This window comes from Pongo pygmaeus, chromosome 5 (genome assembly GCF_028885625.2).
Source record: "Pongo pygmaeus isolate AG05252 chromosome 5, NHGRI_mPonPyg2-v2.0_pri, whole genome shotgun sequence".
NCBI lineage: Eukaryota > Metazoa > Chordata > Mammalia > Primates > Hominidae > Pongo > Pongo pygmaeus.
In genome coordinates, this window is record NC_072378.2 from 47,088,230 (window position 1) to 47,115,187 (window position 26,958).

At 42.8% G+C, this 26,958-nt stretch overlaps 1 protein-coding gene across 5 annotated transcripts in view; it reads right to left on the reverse strand.

Annotated features, from left to right (window-relative positions):
• PLA2G7 (phospholipase A2 group VII) overlaps positions 1-25,838 on the reverse strand; it is a 38,863-nt gene extending 13,025 nt beyond the window's left edge. The window contains exons 1-2 of one of the 5 annotated variants that reach the window (XM_054491545.2): positions 25,216-25,429; positions 5,556-5,698 (exon numbers count right to left, since the gene is read on the reverse strand). In XM_054491545.2, coding sequence (XP_054347520.1) covers positions 5,556-5,664 — 109 coding nt within the window. In that variant the 5' untranslated portion in view covers positions 5,665-5,698; positions 25,216-25,429. Of the gene's footprint in view, positions 1-5,555; positions 5,699-17,536; positions 17,621-25,215; positions 25,430-25,653 lie in introns of those variants that run through there. The other 4 variants (XM_054491546.2, XM_063665687.1, XM_063665688.1 and 1 more) reach the window with 4 other exon arrangements.
• Positions 25,839-26,958: the final 1,120 nt, after the last annotated feature.

Below are 26,958 nucleotides of genomic sequence, written 5' to 3' on the forward strand. Positions count from 1 at the left end.
TATGAAATTATTGAGGGTCTGCTCTGTTTGAAACACTGTGTAGGGGTTTTGGAGGGTAAAGAGATGAAAGTAGACATAGCCCTTCTCCCAAGCTGCCTTGGACTGTTACCTCCTAATGTTTGCAGCCTTGCCCTCTCATTCTACTTCTATCCAGAATACATTAAAGATGACTTCACAAATCTGTTTTTCCTAAACATAAACTTTATCTCACATTTCAGATTTGTGCCTACAACTTCTCCTTGAGCATCTCTACCTTATGTCCTTCCCATAAGAATGTCAAAATGAAACTAGTTTCCAAAATGAAACTAAATGACTGTCTTTCAACTCTCCCTTCTCACCTTGCAACCACACAGCCTGCAGCTCAAGAACTCCTCATCTCCTGTACCACAAGCCAGAAACCTGAAAATCATCCTACTCTCCTACCTCTTTCTCACCAACCCCCCTACATTCAACTAAGCCTCTATTTTTTTTTTTTTTTTTTTTGAGACAGAGTCTCACCATGTCTCCAGGCTGTAATGCAGTGGTGCAATCTTGGCTCACTGCAACCTCCGACTCCCTGGTTCAAGCGATTCTCCTGCCTCAGCCTCCTGAGTAGCTGGGATTACAGGCATAGGCATGTGCCACCATGCCCAGCTAATTTTTGTATTTTTAGTAGAGACGGGGTTTCACCATGTTGGCCAGGATGGCCTTGATCTCCTGACCTCGTGATCCGCCCACCTCAGCCTCCCAAAGTGCTGGGATTACAGGCGTGAGCCACCGCGCCCAGCCCCAAGCCTCTATTGCCAACATTAATTTTTAGCTTAGAATGATCTCCACAATATATTGCTGACCCTCTAGCTCAACTTTCTCATTTATGCCCTCACTGTCTCTTGACCAGACTGTTGCTCTCTCTCCTAACTGTTCTACCCACCTTGGATCTTGACCCCTTCAAACGCATCCTTTACATAGCTCCTGGAGGGATTTAAAGCACAAATCACACCAGACAATTCTTAAAATCCTTCAATGGCTCCCTATCAGCAAGTGTTCTTTCCTTGAAGGAGGAATGTATTGTAATTTTTTTGGAAGGCAGTTTGTAGGAGGAATTTAAGTCTACACATGCTTTCCTAAGCAAATACACTGCTACTTGCAAAAATGTGGCCTATCCTTCCAGTGCTCTGGGGTTGAAACATACTGAGGTTCACAGGTGCACAAGTTAAATCCCAAGTTTCTGGGCACTGCAAAGAAACCCTCCACTGGAGGCCCATTGCCTCATACTCTTCTTCTTCCTCTTCCCCTTAAGTTATACCCCTTCCTTGTGCTACAGTACTCCTGAGCAACACACTGGGCTAGTTGCTGCCACTGCACCTTTGTAAATGCTACTACCTATGCTTAAATCCCCTTGGCAAACTCCCATTCAAACTTCAATACCTTGGTCAGATGTCCTGTCTTCTCTGAAGCCTTCCCTGATTTCCCAGACAGACTTAATCATTTCATCCTCAATATTACATAGATTCTATGTGCATGTGTGTATACACACATGTAATCATTCTTCCTATCACATATTAAAATTATGTGTCTGCACGCTACACTAGGCTCTTTCTCCAGAGCCATATCCATGTCTTTGCATCCTCTTAACACAGTGTCTGGCACATAGTCAATGCTCAACAAATACTTGTGAAAATAAGTTTAGTTAACTTGAATGGCCACTGGTCTCTCTTGTTTTCCTTTAAACACTTTATCACATGCAGTATTTTACTCACCCACTCCTAAAACTACTTTTCTCTCTCTGGTGCAATCCTTCCACATACCAGCAGCTTCATCTGTTCTCATTTCTAAACCTCAATCAAATCCATATTTAATTATAAGATGTTGAATCCAAATATCAGTGTATTCAGACTCTCACTTTTCTTGACATATTTAGCTTGTCCACCCATTCCTTCCATTGGATGGTGGGAGTTGATTACTCTCTGCTAGCTAGCTATCAAGAGCTATGTTAGATAAGGCATCTGCATCAATACCATGGAACATTGCCCAGAAAAGTTTTGAGTCATGGGAAGAAACCAATTTACAGCCTCCACACTGGTGACTCATGTGTGAAACACCTGCCCATGATGAAGCCTTTCAGTACATAAGGCTCAGCTACTCGAAGCTGATCCATGGACCAGCATCATTGGCACCACCTGGAGCTTGGAAATGCAGGCTCCTGGACTTCACCACAATTCCACTGAATCAGAAAAGGAGTGCCCATTAAAGTTTAAGAGAGACTGGGCTGAAGTTCCAGACCACCTGCCTGACACACAGGTCAGCAATCCATGGTCAAATGGTAGGAGGTAGTTTCAAGAAAGGCAAGGGGAGAGGGGGTGGAGATGAACAAACCCTGTGAATTGGAGGGACGTGATTCTATTTTAGATTTCAGGTGTACCTCTTACGAGCTATAATCCTCTGGCCTAGGCAATTTGCTCCCCTCTCTGATCCACATTCGTAAAATGACATAAAAGCACTTGACCAGCCCACAGTACAGTTGTAAAGATGAGGTGAGAATGTAGGTCAAGTTCTTAGTACAAAACATGACACATAAGGGGTAGACAACTAATGCTGTTTACTCCTTCCCCAGAGTTCATTTACTTTTGCTAGGTAAATCTGTGCTGAGTCCTTAGGGAAGTTTTAGCAGGTCTAACCTCTCCCCAGGTAGATTCAAACCCCAGAAACTTTTTTTTAAAAAAACTTTACCTGCGAGGTGAACTTTCAGGGTCTATTTTGAATTACAAAAGGCTCTTCTTCCCTTAAAAGAGTATCTACTGAGCCATGCTTCTGGTGTAACAGGGAGATGTGAAGTCCCAAAAAGGAGGACCTTAAGTCAGGGACACCTGCTTCTTCTGTGGTAAGCAGCCTGGTGCTACTGCAACCCCACCCCTAGGCAGGCATGGTGTGCCTGTGCAGGGCTTGCTGCAGGGAGACCTCTGGTTCACACAACTCGCTAAGGAGCCCCAGAGCCACAGCTGCTGTTGGAGACACTACCTCTAGAATTGGAGGCTCAGTTCTGGAGGCATGGGAGGGTTTCACCCAACACAAGCCTCTGCTTGTAAGATCTCAATTCCAAAGGACCGGGGAACATTTTCCAATAAGTTAGGAGTGCCCTGGTTGTCCAACATGTGTTCTCCCTGGGAAGGTTCCTCACTCAGCATTCAGGAGCATTCAGGTCAAGGTGAGGTCTGCCTGTTCCAGGACACCTGACCTCTGAGAAGGCCTCAGGAATCATCAGGCTGACCCAGGTTTTGGTATAGGTCTATGGGGTCCTATGCACCAGTGCCAGGGTGCCTGAGGGTGGCTGTGCAACAGGCTCCATAGCCTACAGCTGACCCGGTTATGGGCCTGGATTTCCCATGCTCTAACCATCTGTCAGGTGTCATCATTAAGAAAGTGGAAGGAGGAGACTCATCAGATCAAATGACCACTCACACAGTTTTGTGGTTCAGAATTTATAAATGTCTCTTCTTAGTTTTCTTCAACTTTATTTTAATAGGAGGATTGGAACCTATGGCATGCTATTAATTTTATTACATATTTTTGGTGGTGTTCATTTGTCAAATATTCCTGATGTTCAGTCTTGGGTTTGGAGATGAACTGTATACATGCTAGGACAATTACACTCTTATATGGCTTTATGTCCTCCATTAGCAAAGAGGATATTTCTAGCCCGTTCTTACAAACCTTTTTACCTGCATAGCCATATTTTCTGCGTATTCATTTAGTAAGAAATTATAAAGAATCACCTATTATTTTAATCTTATTTAATAAACTGTTTCTAATACTTTAAACCAATATATATGCATTCATTTTTTTGTTTGTTTTGAGACAGAGTCTCGCTCTGTAGCCCAGGCTGGAGTGCAGTGGTGCAATCTTGGCTTACTGCAACCTCCTTCTCCTGGGTTCAAGCAATTCTCCTGCCTCAGTCTCCCAAGTAGCTAGGACTTCAGGTGTGCACCACCACACCCAGCTAATTTTATGTATTTTTTTTTTATATATATAGACGGGGTTTCACCATGTTGGCCAGGCTGGTCTCGAACTCCTGACCTCAAGTGATCCACCCACCTCGGCCTCCCAAAGTGCTGGGATTACAGGCACGAGCCACCATGCCCGGCCTGCATTCATTTTTGAACATTTAGAATGGGCATTGCATTGGGCTCAATGCTGGGACTATAAAGATAAAGCAACGTCCCTGTCCTCAAGTTTTTGTCAGTCCAGCGACAGCCTTCCAATGATTTTTAAAGACAAAGGGATTTAAAAAATGTGTTTAAATTTTTACCCTGTACTAATTAAAAGTGAAGGATATAAATGTTTCCTGAATGATGATTTTCTCACCATCTAAGATATTACCTGTTCTCAATCCACGAAAAAGGTAGTAGGAAAAATGAACTTAATGTCATCTAGGATGCAGGACCCTTGAATTTGACTATAAATTTATTGTCTTAGTCACCAGTGTATCGTTGATGACTTAACTGATGCGTTGTAGGATGAATTGACCTGTGAGATATTATTCTATTTCCTATGCAAATGTAGATATAAGATATAAAACCTCTCCTAATGCATTCGTTTTCCTGGTTATGTAGTAGGGCAAAATTTAAGTTACTGAATTATGAAAGCTCTTTTGCAAATGCTATAGTAAGGAGTCACCCATCAAGCTTGAACAATTAGATCCAGAGTGACCCACAACTATCCAGGTGCACAGCTCTGTAGGTATAGTCAGTATGACACCATTCAGAAGCCACCTACACTGCTTTCCATAGGAGACTGGAAAGAGAAGTTTATGCATCACAACCCTCTGGGATGAGCAGTAATTTGCAAAGCTCCAGAAACAATCTTTTTCCAATTAAGGTCCCTCTTAGTGACATTAAATGTAGCCATCTAAAGATGGCTACCCCGTTTTGGCCACTCCTCCTGGGTTAGTCTAAGCCTTCCTCCTCTTTCTTTCCCCACTTACCACAAGGCAAGAAAGAATGAGTGATCACATCCATTCTCACCTGGAACTCCCTAGCACCTACTGGTCCCTACTTCTCTCTATTATCAGGTAGGAAAGATTGTTTCCTTTTGGATCCCAAGACCTGAAATTGTTATCTCACATGACTTTCCACTATTAGCCAGGACTATGCCTGTTGAACAAGACACTTGCTTCTTCTTCACCTCATGGAAGCAGGTTTTGAGGCTGTCTTGGAGTGGACTCCAGATGAGTTGCATTACTATGCTTGTGTGGGCATGCGTTAGGGCAGTCAGAGAGAGAAGGGGTGGCATTAAGGAGGTTCTCCGTGGTGATTGCAAGCTGAGCATCCAGTGTATCTTAAAATGTCCCATCCTGATTCTGTCCTGCAGTCCTGATACTGAAGAACACAAGTGCTTCTTCAATTTCAGTTGAAACAAGGAAAAAGTGAGAACCTCTCCCCTACTCCAGCAGAATACAGGATCTCCATAAGCCTTTAAATAGGACTTGTTTAGATGTGCAGATGTGCAACTTCTTGGGGCCCACTTGAAGTATGGCGACAGATCAGTTGCTCAAGACCTTGAACAAATACACCTCTTACCTGATGATTTCATATGGGCAACAGGATTTATGTATTGCCAGTCAAAAGGATAAACCACAGCGAGGCAGCCGCAGAGGCAGAAAAGCACATGCAATTTGGGTGGCACCATCTTGGGAGCTGAGCAGCAGTTTCAGCTTAGTCACCTTCGAAGCAGATGATTAAAAGAAAAAAAAGTATGCAATGAAGAGGGCTTAAATAAGCTGACAAATCAAGAGAGGCTAAGGTACTAGTAACACTTGGAAAAAATAAAACATGTATTTTCTGTGCTGGGTTTTAGATTGGCACTAGAGTGGTAAAATCCTTGGTAATGTAGCATTACCATTACCTACATTACTAAGGATTACATTGGATTGTAGAGCACAGAAATAATACTTTCAGACAGTTAGATTAAGTTTTTGGTCACTAGTTTTCTAACTTTATAACAGTATGGTCAGCTATAAAAATAGCAAACAAAATATAACAAATATAACAACCATCTATCATCATCATAATAATATCCATGGGTATGTCTAGCACATAGTAAATAGTTCATAAATTTTGGCTATTTTCATCATTTAATTATATAGTGATTATATTTCTGCTGCTGTGGTTGTTTTGGGTGTTAATATGATGTTATATTCTTGGTAATTTCTATAATCCTACTATGATATAAGTTTCCAAAAAGCAGAGGTCAGGTCTTATTTGTTGTCCGAGTGCCTAATAGAGGGCCTGGAAGAAGTAGTATTGCATAGATGCTTGTTGAATCAGTAAATGAAACAACAGAATATGAGATGTGTGGTAATAATAAATTATAATTAGGCTGTATGCTAACATCTTATTAGCAAAAACTATCTTGCATTTATGCATCCATTTTCCCCTCTAAAATTTAGCCCTTCAACTTTTGGGGGGGATAGAAAAGGTCCAAGCCACCACCATCTCTTACCTAAAATTTGCCATCACCTCTAACGGGTCTCCCTGCTTTTGCCCTTGACCCTAAAATCTATCCCCAACACAGCAGCCAGAGTGATTGTGTCACCCTTCTGCACAAAACCCCCAAGTGGTGTCATATGTTACAGGGGAGAAGCCATTCACCCAAAATAGCTTATAAGGATCTACATAACCTTTACTCAACACACTCCCAATCCTTCCACTATCCCCTCTTGGACATCTGCTGCAATCACACTTGCTTCCTTGCCATTCACCAAACATGCCAAGTATTCCACACTCACCTTCCATCCCCACCTTGAGGGCTTTGAATGTGTTCCCTTTTATGGGAATACTCTTTGCTGTGACACCCACATGACTGGTCCTCTCACCTCTGGGTTTTTGCTCCAGTGATACTTTCTCAGTGACACTTTCCCAGTTCAATCTATTTAAAATTGCAATCTAACCTCCTTCTTCACACCAATACATTCCCTATTTCCCTCCCTACTTTATTTTTCTCCAATATTTATCACCAACTAACATACCTTGTATGTTATTTGTTAGTTGTTTATCACCTTCCACTAAAAACTTAGTTCTGTGAGTGTAAGGATTTTTGATGGTTTTTCCCCCTGCTGTATTCCCAAGACCTAGAATAGTGCCTGGTATACAAAGGCACTCAGTAAATGCCTGCTGAGTGAATAAATCTAGCACATCTGGTTACTAATACAAACTGAGCCGAGTTTAATGATCTGGTGTCCCACTGACACTAATGAAGCACTCATTAGTATAGCTATTTTGCGGGAAGATGTAATATAGATGTGTGGCACGGACAATGAGTGCTCCTGAACATCTATGTGCTTCCCTACATTTCTTAGCCACTCCTGTGGTTTGGCTGGGCCCATGGGGCTAATTCCTGAGAAACAAAAATTTGAACAGAAGTGGTCTGCAACAGAGTCACTGTATCTCCCTCATGCCTTCCTTTCCGTGACACAGCAAACTTAGAAATCATGTGCTGATGTAGTGCAGTCTTGAAGTGAAAGACGCCTGGATACCTAGTCACTGAACAGAGAAGAGCCCCTGCCAATTCAAATGACCTTTCACAAATGGGAAATAAACCTTTGCTGTGTTAAGCCACTGAAATTTCCAGGTGAAGCTGTTATTGCCTTAATGCTGTACAGCATGGCCTATCCTGATTATCAGATCTGCAGTCATTCAATCAAAGGGTATTTCTTAAGCAAATACTATATGCCCTCTCCTATGGCAACAACTGTGGTAAGTACCAGAGAATTTGACACAATCCCTACTCTCAGAGAGTTTACAATTGTGTTTCAGAGACAAGACTAGCATATATTAATAATATAATACAGGAAGAAAGCAAATTACAGGGGCATTTTATAATTCTTAAATGATATGGTGCAAGTTCTGAGAGCAACAGGAATGTAGACAGAAAGATTTCAAAGAGATGGGGCTTTCGTGTAAGGGCAGCTCCTTTTGTACAGGCTAGAAAGACCCAGATAGGCAGCTGGTAAATGTGTTGCTGGAGCTCTAAATTTTTTTTTTTTTTTTTTTTTTTGACGGAGTCTCACTCTGTCACCCAGGCTGGAATGCAGTAGTGTGATCTTGGCTCACTGCAACCTCCGCCTCCTGGGTTCAAGCAATTCTCCTGCCTCAGCCTCTCGAGTAGCTGGGACTACAGGTGCCCACCACCATGCCCGGCTAATTTTTGTATTTTTAGTAGAGATGGGGTTTCACCATGTTGGCCAGGATGGTCTCGATCTCCTGACCTCATGATGTGCCCGCCTTGGCCTCCCAAAGTGCTGGGATTACAGGCATGAGCCACCGTGTCCAGCCAAAACTTCTTAAACTACTTGCAGAGGGACTGTATTTCCTTATTCAACATCTTTCTTTTGATCAGAAAAAAAAGGTATATATGTGCAACTCTTTAAGATTATTTATAATTTTGGTTGATTTTATTTGATCTTATTTCAGTATTATATTTAATTTTATTATAAAGTTAATACATGATTTCAAAAATCCAAACATAACAGAAAAAGGTAAATTGAGTTATCTCTTCACAAATAATGACTTGCTAACAGATTTTTTTCCAGAGGCATTTCTAGGCTCGAATACATGCACACTGCAGGGGCCAAGGGGGCCACGGGTGGCATTCCCCTTGGACCTCTGAAAGGTCACTGAAAAATCAACTTGTAAAAGGCAGATTATTTATTTAATGTGTATTCACAAGGAGCCTTCAGAATGAAGACCCAAAGATACAGGGGAAACTGTCTATTTTTATGCATAGGTTCAACAAAGTATGAACAGCTGTGTAGAAATATGACTGGACAATAAGGGTAAGCTCTAATGCTAATAGACTCAGAGGGGCAACCCAGCAAGCCCTGTCTGTTCAGATTCTTCTTGGTCTCTCTGTGCAGCATTCCTTCTTCCAGGGTAAGAGGACCCTTCCCAGAATGAGAGTCTTATAACCTACAATCAGATTAGAGTCCTGCCTTAGGCAGGTGAAAGGAAGGCAGGAAAAGTTCAGAGAGAAAGATTCTGCTTTCTGAGACCTGCTCCTGTGGCCTAAAGCACTCCAATATTATAACAAAAGACTGTAGCAAGGGCGACGGGAGTTATAAGCCAGGAACCATATTAACATGTAATAATCACAATGACCGCAGAGGCTTCTGAATATGAACACACAGGAATAATTCATAAGAAGTCTTTTAACTTTTAAAGTTCTCTTTACACAGATAAGTGCCTTTTTCTCAACCATGGGATATGAGTTAGCTAGAAATATATTTATATTTAAGAACTAGGACCCTGAAAAACCTAATGGTAACTTTAGACATTCTCTTAGAACTAGAGAATCCAACAGGGCTACACTAAAACCCTTTAGACATTCTCTTAGAACTAGAGAATCCAACAGGACTACACTAAAACCCTTGATACAGCCGTCTTCATCATCACATTGTGTGAAAATCTGTTACCATAACCACAATCACTGGTCAATACAAAAACACAAACTTTTTTTTTGGAGATGGAATCTCACTCTGTCACCTAGGAATGCAGCAGCACCACCTCAGCTCACTGCAACCTCCGCCTTCCAGGTTCAAGTGATTCTCCTGCCTCAGCCTTCTGAGTAGCTGGGATTACAGGCACCCACCACAATGCCTGGCTAATTTTTATATTTTTAGTAGAGACAAGGTTTCTCCATGTCTGCCAGGCTGCTCACGAACTCCTGACCTCATGTGATCCGCTCACCTCTACCTCTCAAAGTGCTGGGATTACAGGCATGAGCCATCAACATTCTAAATCAATGGGAATGTTCACTTTAAAAATCAATAATTTTCTTCAAATAGTAAGGCCTGAAAATAATTATCTTCAATTTGGCCCCTTGACCACTAGATAAAATATCATCCTGGCAATCAAGAAGACTTTCAATGAGCACTCAGATAATACATTCCATTTAAATGGATTCCACCTTTCTGCCTCTCTCCTGCAGACTTCATTTCTCCCACTGAAACCACAGTTCCCTACCTGTTCTTCAGATCTCAGTTGCAGTCTCCATACACAACCATAACTGCCACAAATCCTGATTTCCCCTATTTGTCACTGTTAAATTCTCATCAGGCATCATTTCCCTTTTCGAAACAAAAGACAAACCAAAACAATAAATAGAATGTCCAATCTCAAGTTTGAAATCTCTGTGAAAAGCTGACAAATAAACCATCCAAGTAAAACCCAGTCCTGGCAAGAGATTAGGGCAGGTGGGCCTTAGCTCTTGTGTTATTAGTAAAGAGTCAGAAAAGAAAATGCTCATTTGTTAAGTATCAGTACTCTCTTTCCAAATTCTTCCTGATTGACCTTTGGAATGGGGGCATGTGGCAGGTTGAATAATGCACTCCCACCCAAATGTCCATATTCTAAACCCCAGAACATGCGAATATGTTATGTTCCATGGCAAAAAAGAATTAAGATGCAGATGGAATTAATGTTAATCAGTTGACCTTAAAATAGGGAGATTATCATGGATTATCTGACCCAATGTAATCACAAGAGTCGTTAAAAGTATAAGAGGATGGCAGAAGAAGAGGTCTGAATGATGTGATGTGAGAACTGAACCCACCATGGCTGGCTTTGAAAATGAAGGAAGCGGGCAAAGGTAAGGAGACAGATTCTCTCTAGAGCCTCAAGAAAGCAACACAGACTAGCTGACCTCTGAAGGTTCACTGAACCTGTTATTTTAGCCTAGTAAGGCCATGTCAGACTTCTGACTTTCAGAACCATGAGATAATAAATTGTGTTGCTTTAAGTGACTAAATTTGTAGAAAATTTTTATAGCAGCAATAGAAAACTAATATGGAGCATATAAAGTAACTGAATGAGACAAAGAGCAAATAATAGCCCAATTCAGTTTCAACTAAAGTCAAAGAAAGTGGCTTAAATACCTCAAAACTGACCCATTACCAGACCAAATAATTGCTGAAGAAGATAAAATCTTCTTTGGATATTTTACAATAGGATGAAGCCTGGAGAATGCAGCTAGAACATCACCCTACAGAGTGTCTCTCAACTAAGGCATTTTTGCCCCCCAGGAAGACACTTATTAATGTCTGGAGATATTTTTGGTTGCCACAACCAGGAGGGGGCTGCCACTGGCATCTAGTGAGTAGCAGTCAGGGATGCTGTTAAGCATCCTGTAGTGCACAGGACAGCCCTACAACATAGAGGAATCTCAAAATATCAATAATGCTGAGGTTGAGAAACCCTGGTCTAAGAAAACGCTGGGGCAACTTTATCCTTGTTTAATAAGGAAGAAATATTTATTTCATTCTAGGGAGGCAGATGCATGAGATGCAAAACCTGCAAGTAACATATAATTAGTTGATTCTGCTCACAATTTTGGAAATCGGAACTAATCTGCATCCCATGTGCAAAGGTCCAAATGTTTGGTGTTCTATGTGGCTTAAAGGTCATAAAAGGTAAAAGTTGTCTAAGATCAATGGGCAGCTTGCTGCTATACTGAAAGTTCCTGATCTTACTCTCAGACTCAGTCCCCCAGCCTGCCTGCCTAGATAGGCCAACCTGGCACTGTGACCTCAGCTATTATATTCTCTACAGTCTTACAATGAGTTTAAAGCTTCAGAAGAATTTTTTTTTTATTATACTTTAGGTTTTATGGTACATGTGCGCAATGTGCAGGTTAGTTACATATGTATACATGTGCCATGCTGGTGTGCATGCTGGTGCGCTGCACCCAATAACTCGTCATCTAGCATTAGGTATATCTCCCAATGCTATCCCTCCCCCCTCCCCCTACTCCGCAACAGTCCCCGAAGTGTGATGTTCCCCTTCCTGTGTCCATGTGTTCTCATTGTTCAATTCCCACCTATGAGTGAGAATATGCGGTGTTTGGTTTTTTGTTCTTGCGATAGTTTACTGAGAATGATGATTTCCAATTTCATCCATGTCCCTACAAAGGACGTGAACTCATCATTTTTTATGGCTGCATAGTATTCCATGGTGTATATGTGCCACATTTTCTTAATCCAGTCTATCATTGTTGGACATTTGGGTTGGTTCCAAGTCTTTGCTATTGTGAATAATGCCGCAATAAACATACGTGTGCATGTGTCTTTATAGCAGCATGATTTATAGTCCTTTGGGTATATACCCAGTAATGGGATGGCTGGGTCAAATGGAATTTCTAGTTCTAGATCCCTGAGGAATCGCCACATTGACTTCCACAAGGGTTGAACTAGTTTACAGTCCCACCAACAGTGTAAAAGTGTTCCTATTTCTCCACATCCTCCCCAGCACCTGTTGTTTCCTGACTTTTTAATGATTGCCATTCTAACTGGTGTGAGATGGTATCTCATTGTGGTTTTGATTTGCATTTCTCTGATGGCCAGTGATGGTGAGCATTTTTTCATGTGTTTTTTGGCTGCATAAATGTCTTCTTTTGAGAAGTGTCTCTTCATGTCCTTCGCCCACTTTTTGATGGGGTTGTTTGTTTTTTTCTTGTAAATTTGTTGGAGTTCATTGTAGAATCTGGATATTAGCCGTTTGTCAGATGAGTAGGTTGCGAAAATTTTCTCCCATTTTGTAGGTTGCCTGTTCACTCTGATGGTAGTTTCTTTTGCTGTGCAGAAGCTCTTCAGTTTAATGAGATCCCATTTCTCAATTTTGGCTTTTGTTGCCATTGCTTTTGGTGTTTTACACATGAAGTCCTTGCCCATGCCTATGTCCTGAATGGTAATGCCTAGGTTTTCTTCTAGGGTTTTTATGGTTTTAGGTCTAACGTTTAAGTCTTTAATCCATCTTGAATTGATTTTTGTATAAGGTGTAAGGAAGGGATCCAGTTTCAGCTTTCTCCATATGGCTAGCCAGTTTTCCCAGCACCATTTATTAAATAGGGAATCCTTTCCCCATTTCTTGTTTTTCTCAGATTTGTCAAAGATCAGATAGTTGTAGATGTGTGGCATTATTTCTGACGGCTCTGTTCTGTTCCATTGATCTATATCTCTGTTTTGGTACCAGTACCATGCTGTTTTGGTTACTGTAGCCTTGTAGTATAGTTTGAAGTCAGGTAGCGTGATGCCTCCAGCTTTGTTCTTTTGGCTTAGGATTGACTTGGCGATGCGGGCTCTTTTTTGGTTCCATATGAACTTTAAAGTAGTTTTTTCCAATTCTGTGAAGAAAGTCATTGGTAGCTTGATGGGGATGGCATTGAATCTGTAAATTACCTTGGGCAGTATGGCCATTTTCACAATATTGATTCTTCCTACCCAGGAGCATGGAATGTTCTTCCATTTGTTTGTATCCTCTTTTATTTCATTGAGCAGTGGTTTGTAGTTCTCCTTGAAGAGGTCCTTCACATCCCTTGTAAGTTGGATTCCTAGGTATTTTATTCTCTTTGAAGCAATTGTGAATGGGAGTTCACTCATGATTTGGCTCTCTGTTTGTCTGTTATTGGTGTATAGGAATGCTTGTGATTTTTGCACATTGAGTTTGTATCCTGAGACTTTGCTGAAGTTGCTTATCAGCTTAAGGAGATTTTGGGCTGAGACAATGGGGTTTTCTAGATATACAATCATGTCATCTGCAAACAGGGACAATTTGACTTCCTCTTTTCCTAAGTGAATACCCTTTATTTCCTTCTCCTGCCTAATTGCCCTGGCCAGAACTTCCAACACTATGTTGAATAGGAGTGGTGAGAGAGGGCATCCCTGTCTTGTGCCAGTTTTCAAAGGGAATGCTTCCAGTTTTTGCCCATTCAGTATGATATTGGCTGTGGGTTTGTCATAGATAGCTCTTATTATTTTGAGATATGTCCCATCAATACCTAATTTATTGAGAGTTTTTAGCATGAAGGGTTGTTGAATTTTGTCAAAGGCCTTTTCTGCATCTATTGAGATAATCATGTGGTTTTTGTCTTTGGTTCTGTTTATATGCTGGATTACATTTATTGATTTGCATATATTGAAGCAGCCTTGCATCCCAGGGATGAAGCCCACTTGATCATGGTGGATAAGCTTTTTGATGTGCTGCTGGATTCTGTTTGCCAATATTTTATTGAGGATTTTTGCATCAATGTTCATCAAGGATATTGGTCTAAAATTCTCTTTTTTTGTTGTGTCTCTGCCTGGCTTTGGTATCAGGATGATGCTGGCCTCATAAAATGAGTTAGGGAGGATTCCCTCTTTTTCTATTGATTGGAATAGTTTCAGAAGGAATGGTACCAGTTCCTCCTTGTACCTCTGGTAGAATTCGGCTGTGAACCCATCTGGTCCTGGACTTTTTTTGATTATTGCCACAATTTCAGCTACTGTTATTGGTGTATTCAGAGATTCAACTTCTTCCTGGTTTAGTCTTGGGAGGGCGTATGTGTTGAGGAATTTATCCATTTCTTCTAGATTTTATAGTTTATTTGCGTAGAGGTGTTTGTAGTATTCTCTGATGGTAGTTTGTATTTCTGTGGGATCGGTGGTGATATCCCCTTTATCATTTTTTATTGCATCTATTTGATTCTTCTCTCTTTTTTTCTTTATTAATCTTGCTAGCGGTCTATCAATTTTGTTGATCCTTTCAAAAAACCAGCTCCTGGATTCATTTATTTTTTGAAGGGTTTTTTGTGTCTCTATTTCCTTCAGTTCTGCTCTGATTTTAGTTATTTCTTGCCTTCTGCTACCTTTTGAATGTGTTTGCTCTTGCTTTTCTAGTTCTTTTAATTGTGATGTTAGGGCGTCAATTTTGGATCTTTCCTGCTTTCTCTTGTGGGCATTTAGTGCTATAAATTTCCCTCTACACACTGCTTTGAATGCATCCCAGAGATTCTGGTATGTTGTGTCTTGGTTCTCGCTGGTTTCAAAGAACATCTTTATTTCTGCCTTCATTTCATTATGTACCCAGTAGTCATTCAGGAGCAGGTTGTTCAGTTTCCATGTAGTTGAGCGGTTTTGAGTGAGATTCTTAATCCTGAGTTCTAGCTTGATTGCACTGTGATCTGAGAGATAGTTTGTTATAATTTCTGTTCTTTTACATTTACTGAGGAGAGCTTTACTTCCAAGTATGTGGTCAATTTTGGAATAGGTGTGGTGTGGTGCTGAAAAAAATGTATATTCTGTTGATTTGGGGTGGAGAGTTCTGTAGATGTCTATTAGGTCTGCTTGGTGCAGAGCTGAGTTGAATTCCTGGGTATCCTTGTTGACTTTCTGTCTCGTTGATCTGTCTAATGTTGACAGTGGGGTGTTAAAGTCTCCCATTATTAATGTGTGGGAGTCTAAGTCTCTTTGTAGGTCACTCAGGACTTGCTTTATGAATCTGGGTGCTCCTGTATTGGGTGCATATATATTTAGGATAGTTAGCTCTTCTTATTGAATTAATCCCTTTACCATTATGTAATGGCCTTCTTTGTCTCTTTTGATCTTTGTTGGTTTAAAGTCTGTTTTATCAGAGACTAGGATTGCAACCCCTGCCTTTTTTTGTTTTCCATTTGCTTGGTAGATCTTCCTCCATCCTTTTATTTTGAGCCTATGTGTGTCTCTGCACGTGAGATGGGTTTCCTGAATACAGCACACTGATGGGTCTCGAGTCTTTATCCAGTTTGCCAGTCTGTGTCTTTTAATTGGAGCATTTAGTCCATTTACATTTAAAGTTAATATGGTTACGTGCTAATTTGATCCTGTCATTATGATGTTAGCTGGTTATTTTGCTCGTTAGTTGATGCAGTCTCTTCCTAGTCTCGATGGTCTTTACATTTTGGCATGATTTTGCAGTGGCTGGTACCAATTGTGCCTTTCCATGTTTAGCGCTTCCTTCAGGAGCTCTTTTAGGGCAGGCCTGGTGGTGACAAAATCTCTCAGCATTTGCTTGTCTGTAAAGTATTTTATTTCTCCTTCACTTATGAAGCTTAGTTTGGCTGGATATGAAATTCTGGGTTGAAAATTCGTTTCTTGAAGAATGTTGAATGTTGGCCCCCACTCTCTTCTGGCTTGTAGGGTTTCTGCCGAGAGATCTGCTGTTAGTCTGATGGGCTTCCCTTTGAGGGTAACCCGACCTTTCTCTCTGGCTGCCCTTAACATTTTTTCCTTCATTTCAACTTTGGTGAATCTGACAATTATGTGTCTTGGAGTTGCTCTTCTTGAGGAGTATCTTTGTGGCATTCTCTGTATTTCCTGAATTTGAATGTTGGCCTGCCTTGCTAGATTGGGGAAGTTCTCCTGGATAATATCCTGCAGAGTGTTTTCCAACTTGGTTCCATTCTCCCCGTCACTTTCAGGTACACCAATCAGACGTAGATTTGGTCTTTTCACATAGTCCCACATTTCTTGGAGGCTTTGCTCATTTCTTTTTATTCTTTTTTCTCTAAACTTCCCTTCTCACTTCATTTCATTCATTTCATCTTCCATGGCTGACACCCTTTCTTCCATTTGATTGCATCGGCTCCTGAGGCTTCTGCATTCTTCACGTAGTTCTCGAGCCTTGGTTTTCAGCTCCATCAGCTCCTTTAAACACTTCTCTGTATTGGTTATTCTAGTTATACATTCTTCTAAATTTTTTTCAAAGTTTTCAACTTCTTTGCCTTTGGTTTGAATATCCTCCCGTAGCTCGGAGTAATTTGATCGTCTGAAGCCTTCTTCTCTCAGCTCGTCAAAGTCATTCTCCGCCCAGCTTTGTTCCGTTGCTGGTGAGGAGCTGTGTTCCTTTGGAGGAGGAGAGGCACTCTGCTTTTTAGGGTTTCCAGTTTTTCTGCTCTGTTTTTTCCCCATCTTTGTGGTTTTATCTACTTTTGGTCTTTGATGATGGTGATGTACAGATGGGTTTTTGGTGTGGATGTCCTTTCTGTTAGTTTTCCTTCTAACAGACAGGACCCTCAGCTGCAGGTCTGTTGGAGTACCCAGCCGGCCGTGTGAGGTGTCAGTCTGCCCCTGCTGGTGGGTGACTCCCAGTTAGGCTGCTCAGGGGTCGGGGGTCAGGGGTCAGGGACCCACTTGAGGAGGCAGTCTGCCCATTCTCAGATCTCCAGCTGCGTGCTGGGAGAACCACTGCTCTCCTCAAAGCTGTCAGACAGGGACATTTAAGTCTGCAGAGGTTACTGCTGTCTTTTTGTTTGTCTGTGCCCTGCCCCCAGAGGTGGAGCCTACAGAGGCAGGCAGGCCTCCTTGAGCTGTGGTGGGCTCCACCCAGTTCGAGCTTCCGGGCTGCTTTGTTTACCTAAACGAGCCTGGGCAATGGCGGGCGCCCCTCCCCCAGTCTCGCTGCCGCCTTGCTGTTTGATCTCAGACTGCTGTGCTAGCAATCAGGGAGACTCCGTGGGCGTAGGACCCTCTGAGCCAGGTGTGGGCTATAATCTCCTGGGGCACCGTTTCCTAAGCCAGTTGGAAAAGCACAGTATTCGGGTGGGAGTGGCCCGATTTTCCAGGTGCCCTCTGTCACCCCCTGGAAAGGGAACTCCCTGACCCCTTGCGCTTCCCGAGTGAGGCAATGCCTCGCCCCTGCTTCGGCTGGTGCACGGTGCACTCACCCACTGACCTGCGCCCACTGTCTGGCACTCCCTAGTGAGATGAACACGGTACCTCAGATGGAAATGCAGAAATCACCCGTCTTCTGCGTCGCTCACGCTGGGAGCTGCAGACTGGAGCTGTTCCTATTCGGCCATCTTGGCTCCTCGAGCCAGAAGAATGATTTTTCTAGAGTAACTGTGGCTTCTCCTTAAAGGATCAGAGCTCCTTGCATCATGAAAAATCAGAGTCACAATCAACCCCTGCTCTTAACAAATGAAACACAGTGGAAGAATAAGAAACACATATATACACAAATACACACACCCCATGTATGCAATATTACTCACAAGAGTAAGAGTAACTGGATCTGTTGAGTGTTGTATGCATAAATGGCTACATGATGGTTAGGTTAAGGTCATGGGTATACTTCTTGAGAAAACTTACCTATATCAGAATAATAAAGTGGTTTAGAAATCTAGCTCCAGTTTCTGGCTGCCAAGGTTTGAATCTTGAATCTGCTACTTACTAGTTTGGTGACTGCAGTTAAGTTCTTACCTACTTTCTGCTTTTTTCTCCTCATCTGTCAAAGGGGAACCCTGATAATGGGGTTCTTATGGGGATGTGAGCCCTTGGAGAAATGCTATTATTATCCAAAGTTTACCAATTGCTACTCAGCCCCAGGAATCTGTTGTGCAGGTGCAAGCCACAGTGACTGGGGTGTGGAGGAGCCTGGGGCACACCGGAAATGGGATGTACAAGCAACAGGCACAGATCCTCTCCCGCTAAAGGAACTCAGTGTCCATATTCTCCAGGAGGATGCAGTATTAAACTGACATATATGCCCCAATACGGAGGAAAATACTAAAAGAAGCTGGAAAAATGATAATGGAGGCCATAGAGGGAAAGCACTTCTGAGAAGAGCTGTTAGCTCCCTAATACATTCAAATGCACCAGTGCCCATCCCATAGGCAAGATTAGAAATGAAGTGCTATCCCTCAAACTTTACCCACCCACTTATCTGATGTCATATGTACACATCAAAATGAATAAAATATGGTAGAAAAATAAGATAGTGTTTGTACATATAGTTCCCCTTCTAAGCATTTCATATAAATGAACTCATTTAGTCCTCAGAGTTCTTTGACATACAGTTGAGATAATGAAGACAAAGAGGTTAAATAATGTGCCCAAGTTCACAAGGATAGGAAGTAGCTAAACCAGGGTCTGAACCTAGACCCTGACTCTAAAGTAGGAATTCTTAAGCTCAGCACTGCTGACACTAGGGGCTAAGTCTTGGTTGTGGGGGCTGTCCTGTGCATTGCAGGGTGTTTAGCAGCATCCCTGGCCTCTACCCACTAGATGCCAATAGCACACCCCAGTTGTGGCAACTAAATATTATGTCTCCAGACATTGCCAGATGTCCCCTGGAGTGGGGACAGAAATCATCCTCAGCTGAAAACCATTGCTCTCAGGCTGTACATTGAACAGTTCTCCTGCAAACTCTCAGGAACAATCTAACTGGAAAATAAGCCCTGAAAGTAAATTTAAGAACACAATGGATTGGCCAAGAAAAATCTAAAGACATCTTCAGTTGCATGACAAAAGTATAACATCATAGAGAAAGGGAGGCCACCCTCCCACTGCATTCTGCACCAGTTAGACCACATCTTATTGAATTGGTGGGGATTTAAGGATTTTAACAATTAAAGGTTCAGGACAAGGGACAGTAACCCCAAAATAACCAGAATGATGAGGGAATAAGGCAGCAAGTCACATGAGCTGTTGAAGGAATGAGGAATGTTTACTTTTAATGGGAAAAACCCAGGTTGCATGTGACAGCCACAGTCCTGTGCAAAGTTCCTAAGCCTGTTCTATGTGGGCCCAGACTGTACAGCTCCATCAACAGTAGCTTTTCAACAATTAGCATTATCTTCTTTATCAGAGGAGCAGTTAAAGTACAGGTCTGGGGACTACCAGCAGGGGTACTGGAATATAGATTCCTGCATTAGATGAAGGTGAAAGTATAACAGACAGGTTACACTTGATTGCCCTAAAGCTGAAGTTAAAAATCAAAAGTCTACAAGGGCCAGACAGGTAATTTAAATGAATCAAACAGGTTCATGCAATAGAATAAGGACTGGTGTGAACTGTCCTTATTCTATTTGGATGGTGCAAACTGGACCATCCAAAGAAGGCAGCTACCACTCTATTCCAGTTAATTGCTTCCATGTAGGAATGGCAGCTCCATGTCACTAGATCATCTGATTATTTCCAAGAAAAACTGGAAAATTACATTTGTATGTAATATCCACTGATTTTTAAAGGAGCAACTAATTCAACATTTCAAAACATGAGTGAAACAAATAGATTTCTGGCTTCAAGGAGAGATGTAACCTCTCCCTTTAAGATACCCAAACACCCCCACTCTCCAGCCCTAAGAAAAATATGATGGTTGATATGGCAAGAGATAAATCATACAGATCCCAGAATTACTATCACATTTTGTCTGCAATTTGAATCACCAGACTAGCCACTTCAAGCTGAAATTCAGACACACTGACCAATAAATAATTAAGGGGATCTGGCAAGTTAACATGACCTAGGGACTATTAAGTCACGAGCTGACATTTCCGCTGCCCACAATACAAATGAGGAAGGGCTTGTTTTCCTCTAAGCAGGCATATCTTCTTCTAGTAACTTGCACATCAAAGTGAGTCAGGAAAGAGAAATAGAGTTGCCTTATTGTGGCAGTTACTTGTCCTGTCTCTGTGAAGAACATCACTATCCTAGTTGGTAAACAACTTTAAAACTTCCTGACTCTCTAAAACTTAGTGACAAACGAGAGAAAATTCAAGAGCTTCCTCTGAGAGAGAATGCTTCACTAAGGGAAACAACCCTACTCAACTCTGGTCCACAGACTTCTCCAGAAATTCTGCTGCCATATAGATATTTTCAGTTACCTACAAATCTTTGCACTCACAGATGTCTGCATGATCACAGCCAGGACAAAGGCAAATCTGTCCAAAATATTTTTTTCCCATTCCCAGCTTTAATTATTCTATTTTTGAATTTTTATCTGAGCATATTCAACTTTTGAAATTAAGCCAGCTATTATTTTAGCAATAATTTCCCTGCATTTTGTGATGACTTGTTTTTATTGGTAACTCTTAGTTAAGAGTTTCCAATTCTCTGAACAGAGAAAGATACTTTTATGTATAATAAATTAGGTTTACTGAAAAGAATATAATAAGACATCAAATTTATTAAAACAAATTTTAAAATAAAGCACAGGGAATTCAAAGTAATACAATATGAGCAAATAATAATGGTAATAATGTCTTACATTATGCTTCAGGGCATATTCATTTGTTTATTAGTTTTTACAAGTGGACCAGGTATAGCAATCTTATTCCCATTTTGTAGATGGGAAATTCGAGACAGAGAAACATTAACTTCCCACTGTAACTCCAAAAAATAGCTTACGCCCATCTACTGCTACCACCCCCCATCAGTAAACTCGCTTCTGGCCTTCTTCTGTCCCCTCTCCTTCCCCTATAATCCATTCTCCACATAGCAACCAGAGTCATCTCTTTATAATGTAAATCAATTATGTCACATCTCTGCTTCAAACTCTCTTTTGGCTTCTCTCATTGTAAAGAGTAAAATCCAAATGTTTCCCTATCGAGAGACCTGCCCCGATAATCACGTAGGTTCTTTTCTATTTTCCTAAGCATCAGCTGGCTTGAGAAATAAAGAGACAGAGTACAAAAGAGAGAAATTTTAAAGCTGGGCGTCCGGGGGAGACATCACAAGTTGGTAGGATCCGTGATGCCCCACAAGCCACAAAAACCAGCAAGTTTTTATTAGGGATTTTCAAAAGGGGAGGGAGTGTGTGAATAGGTGTGCGTGACAGACATCAAGTACTTAACAGGGTAATAGAGTATCACAAGGCAAGTGGACGCAGGGCGAGATCACAGGACCACAGGACTGAGGCAAAATTAAAATTGCTAATGAAGTTTCGGGCACCATTGTCATTGATAACATCTTATCAGGAGACAGGGTTTTGAGATCAACCGGTCTGACCAAAACTTATTAGGCAGGAATTTCCTCTTCCTAATAAGCCTGGGAGTGCTATGGGAGATTGGAGTTTATTTCACCTCTGCAATCTTGACCGTAAGAAACAGGTACGCCCCGGGGGGGCCGGTTCAGAGACCTACCCCTAGGTGCGCATTCTCTTTCTCAGGGACGTTCCATGCTGAGAAAAAGAATTCAGCAATATTTCTCCCATTTGCTTTTGAAAGAAGAGAAATATGCCTCTGTTCTGCCTGGCTCACCGGCAGTCAGAGTTTAAGGTTATCTCTCTTATTCCCTGAACAATTGCTGTTCTCCTGTTCTTTTTTCAGGGTGCCCACATTTCATATTGCTCAAACACACATGCTGTACACTTTGTGTAGTTAACGCAATTATTACAGGGTCCTGAGACGATATACATCCTTCTCGGCAGACAGGATTAAGAGATTAAAGTAAAGACAGGCATAGGAAATCACAAGGGTATTGATTGGGGAAGTGATAAGTGTCCATGAAATCTTTACAATTTATGTTTAGAGATTGCAGTAAAGACAGGCATAAGAAATTACAAAAGTATTAATTTGGGGAACTAATAAATGTCCATAAAATCTTCATAATCCACGTTCTTCTGTCATGGCTTCAGCTGGTCCCTCTGTTTGGGGTCCCTGACTTCCCGCAACATTTCCCTTGGCCTATGAGGGTCTTCCTGACCTGGCTCCTGCCCCTAAAGCTCACTCCTCCAACTCTCCTTCTCCCTCACCTAACTCCAGCCACACTGGCCTTCCAACTGTGCCTCCAACACATCACACCTGTTCCCAGGAGCATCACACCTGTTCCCAGGAGCTTGTGGTTCCCTCTGTGGGGATGTCTGCCCATCTTCCTGAGGTTTCATCTCCAGGCCTTCTTGCAGAGAAGTCTCTCCTCATAATCCCATCCAAGAAGATGGGCCCCTCCCATATATCCAACACACACACACACACACCCCCCCCCCACTATACTGCAGCACTCTGCTTGCTTTTCTTCTCACTATATGAATTCACCCTGTTCATCCCTCAGTTCTAGAATGTGAGCACTGTGAGAGCAGAGGGCATATCTATCTTACTAACTGTGCTGTACTCAGTACCTGGCAATTAGATCTGATCAATAAATATTTTTTGAAGTGAATGAATGAATGAATACAAGTTCTACTAGGAATCAACTAGCCCACTTAATTCAATGAGCATCTACTCTTACAATAGACTTTTTATTTCTCCTCAACTGCTAAGTTTCTTTAAAAACCAAAAACCTACATGTTTGTATGTATTAGCCTGTTTCTATTAGTGTTGAGTCACGCCCATAAAATTGAGCAAAATGACAGTGAGGGCACATAATGTGTCTAACAGGTGGCTGGCGTCATAAAGAAAGGCAGTAAGAACCCAGAATCATATTCTGGAACAATACGATTTTAGAACTGAATGTTCCCCTTCAATTTCCCTTCACTCAGTACTTTCTCTTCAATGCTTTTATTTTATGGAAATTTCTCAACATCTTGAGACGTCAGTCAGGCTTATTATCATGAATCTTGAAAAAAAATAGGCTTAAGAGGAATCAGAGTGTAAATAATCCAATAACCACCTTCCTTTCCAGGAAATAGCCATCTTCTTGGGTATCAGGAAAAGGAAGATAAAGGGGACTCTTAAACTGACCTTCGCAGGTGCTCTCACTCCAGCTGCTCAGGTACCTAGTTAGCACTTTTCTTAATGTTCCGTGCTGACAGAGTTTCAAAGAGGGTGGCAAATCATATTCATGTGCAAAGATGAGGGTGAGGAAATGTGTTTAGGCCCATGTATGTTCCTCACAACAAAAGTGCAAAGGGCACAGAGATGCAATGGAGAGGAAATGAGGACCCAGCTGTCCCAGGTTCTGTTTGAGGGAAAAGTCCTGCGGTGCTAAGCAAGCCCTTCCACACCTCAGAAGGGATTTCTCAACTGTAAAATGAGTGGCCGAACCAGATTCACAACACTCCTAATGCTGCAACTCCTTCAGTCTCGCTGGCTGTACAGGCAGTGAAAGACTATGGTGCCAGCCTTGGGTATGAAGGGCCCAATTCAATGAAGACAGACATTGAGACACCACCACATGGCCAGCAGCAGCTTCTGGTGCACAAATATCTGGGGAGGGGAAAGCACTTTCAGTGCCTAAGTGCAAGGAGCTGAAGTAGGCCTGCTGGAAAATGCCAAGGTGGTGGGCTGTCTCACCACTTTCTGCAGGGCCAGCAGAATTCCTCTGTGAGGGAATCTGCCTGGGTGATGGAGGCTCACCAGTGCCTCATGACCAGAAGGCCATCTGCTTCTTCTTGATCAGGCCAGTGCTTAATGCTCAGATCTCTGAATTCAATGTAAGCTCAAGGTTTGGTGCTGAGCCTCTTGGGATTGCCAACACCTCAGGGGATACATTTTCCAGCTCCTACCCACATACCAGCCTCCCAACTCAGCATTCTCATTTGGATCAAAGGTAATTTGTGCAAGCCTGATTTGTTAACACATCCCAAATCTGAATCCGTGTGCCCTTTAAAGGTGGCAAGCTGCCATTTATGAGCCATACGCACCTCTCCTCCCTCATCACCACTGCAGTAATCCCAAGAACCACAGGCATGAATAAAAGCACGAACTTTTCCTTTTTGGTGACAGAAATTTCTCTTACAAGCTCCAGGAGATCATGAGGAAGACAGTGTTCTCTGTTTTCTGATTTTGCTTAATTTTTTAAAAATGAGCCTCTCCCTTGACTTGGTGACACAGCTGTGATCTTATCTGGCTGGCAGGGGGATGCTCCAGGTAGGACAAAGAGTGCTTTGTTTTGTTCCTACAGCAGCCACGCATAACCGGGCTCCAAAATACGCAATACTCCTCAAAGGGAGAATGAGAGAGAGGGAGAAAGGGAGAAGGGTGTGTGAGAGAGAGAAAGGAGGGAGAGAGAGAGAGAGAGGAGGCAGAGTGAGAGGTGTGTAGTGGTGTGTGTGTGTGTGTGTGTGTGAGAGAGAGAGAGAGATTGTCCCTGTAGGAGATCTACAGATAAGAAAACTCCGGGGCGGGCGCAGTGGCTCATGCCTGTAATCCCAGCATTTTGGGAGGCGGAGGCAGGCGAATCACGAGGTCAGGAGATCGAGACCATTGTGGCGAACACGGCGAAACCCCGTCTCTACTAAAAATTCAAAAAAAGTAGCCAAGCGTGATAGGGCGCGCCAGTAGTCCCAGCTACTCGGCAAGTTGAGGCAGGAGAATTGCTTGAACCCGGGAGACAGAGGTTGCAGTGAGTCGAGATCGCGCCTCTGCACTCCAGCCTGGCGACAAAATGAGACTCCGCCTCAAAAAAAAAAAAGAAACAAAGAAAAGAAAAGAAGAAAACTCCGTGTGTTCCTGCCTGTCCTGATTCTTCCCCCCTAGCTCTGAGCTCTTAGGGTTGCTTCCTTTCGGGAAAAGGTTTGGAAGAACGGGTGTCTAATACCGTCATCCTCTCCCTCTCCCCGCAAGGATCCTAGCGCTGTTTCCGAGGGCTGCAGGGACTGTGAGCCCAGGACTGGCCAGCAGAGCGGGTGCGGCTCAGCGAGCCCACCCCGGCCGGTCGCCGCTCCGGGGTCCCGGCCTCCAGCGCGGCGACCGTGCCCTTCCTCCCACTCCCGCCTAGCCCCCGAGGCCCCTCCTCACTCAGGCGCGGCGCGGAGCTGCTCGCGGGAACCGGGGTCCCTGGGCGCGTTCCACCGCGCACCAACGCGACCCAAGCACTCCAAACCCGACTGCTTCTCGCCGCCAGCACAGCAAGCCTCCGACCAGCAGCTGTCCCCCTGGCTGCCGGCCGAGCAGCTCTGGCAGGCGGCGGGCGGGTGGGCTGCGCGCCGGTTGTGTCCTGGGTCCGCCCAGCGCGGCCTTGTGGCCCCGACCCTCTCCTCCCCTGATGATGCTGGAGGAGGTACCGGGGAGGAGCGTGTGTGGCCCCAGCCTCCCACTAGCAGCGGCGGCTCCCGACGCGAGCCTGCTCGAGCGCACCCAGCACCTTCCCCAAGACCAGGGCCCGCACCTGGACCCGCGGTTAACTTAGCCCGCTGCGGACAGAGCCAGGCAATGCCTGGGTGGTGCCGTGCTCACCAGCTCCTTTCCGCAGGCCTGATGCCGATCAGATTTACTCCCTGCTGAATTCGCCCCACAATCAGGCCGGTTTTCCTTGTTTCACCACGTTCTCTGAATACACCGAATTACTCCGAGCATCTATAGTTGGCAATGCCCTGCGCATTTCCGCACTCCGGCACACTGTACACTGAACACCAATTCGGAAGTTGTGTGGACCGTGCTCCAGATTGGAAGGCCTGCCACACTATGCTGGTGTCATTTCTCCCTGGAAATGACAATGAAGGGCAATCAGGAATAGCACTTAGGTCTGAGGAGAAATGGAGCTAGAAAGAGCCGTTTTACAGCTCAGTTTAACACAGAGTTTTTTGGGGTTTAACTGAAACGCCTTCCTTCATTTTCCAATGCTTTCTCTTCAAACGACTTTCTAATAAATTAAAAACACACTCATTTAAAACTTCAGCTAGAAACTTAGGGAAAGTAGTTTGAAATTTATGTGTGCTGTTATTAAAATTTTATATTTTTAAATCGTGTTTTGGTTTTTGGTGAGGTGCCAGAACTGGAGATGAAATTTTGCTTATTTTGATTTTGAGTATTCTGCAGTAAGACGGCCTGAATTTTAGCTTGTTTCTCCCACTTATGAGTGGTGTGACCTTGGGGAAGTTCATCATCTCTGCTTCTCAGTCTCCTCATCCATAAAATCAAGAAAATCAAAATCAGTCAGTCAGAGGCAGTTTGTGAGCATGAAATGCAAATACACGTGAAATGCTTAGGACAGAGCTTGGCCTATGGGAAACATTCATTCAATATGTGTTATCTAATATTGATAGCTTAATGAAGCAGTGACTCATTTAAACCTAGCAATAGATTTTATTTTTAATTTAAATGAAACTCTATCCGCCTAATGACATTGTCTTGTGCTTCCTGGACTAACCCCCTGTAAAACAAATGGCCCACAAATATCAATCTAAAAGGATACATTATGCCCTACCAAAGAGATCTCTAATGTCTTCTTTTGACCTTAAGACAAAGATGAAGACAAAGTTGAAGTTGAAGACCTAACCCCACACTAAAAAGGTGGTAAGCTTTGAGAACGGCTCCTAAAAACAAGTATGCAACATTTTATTCACTTCTCTTATTGCCAGCAACATGTCTTCTCCCATTGTCGTTAGATCGTATTCTCTGAGCAGCCCCACAGCAGTTGGCATTTGGCAGGTTAGTGCCCTGAGAAGATGCCCAGTGAAGAGTGCCCAGATTTAGCAAATAAAGATGCAGAACATCTGGAGAAATTTGCATGTCAGATAAACAATAAATAGTTTTTTAGTA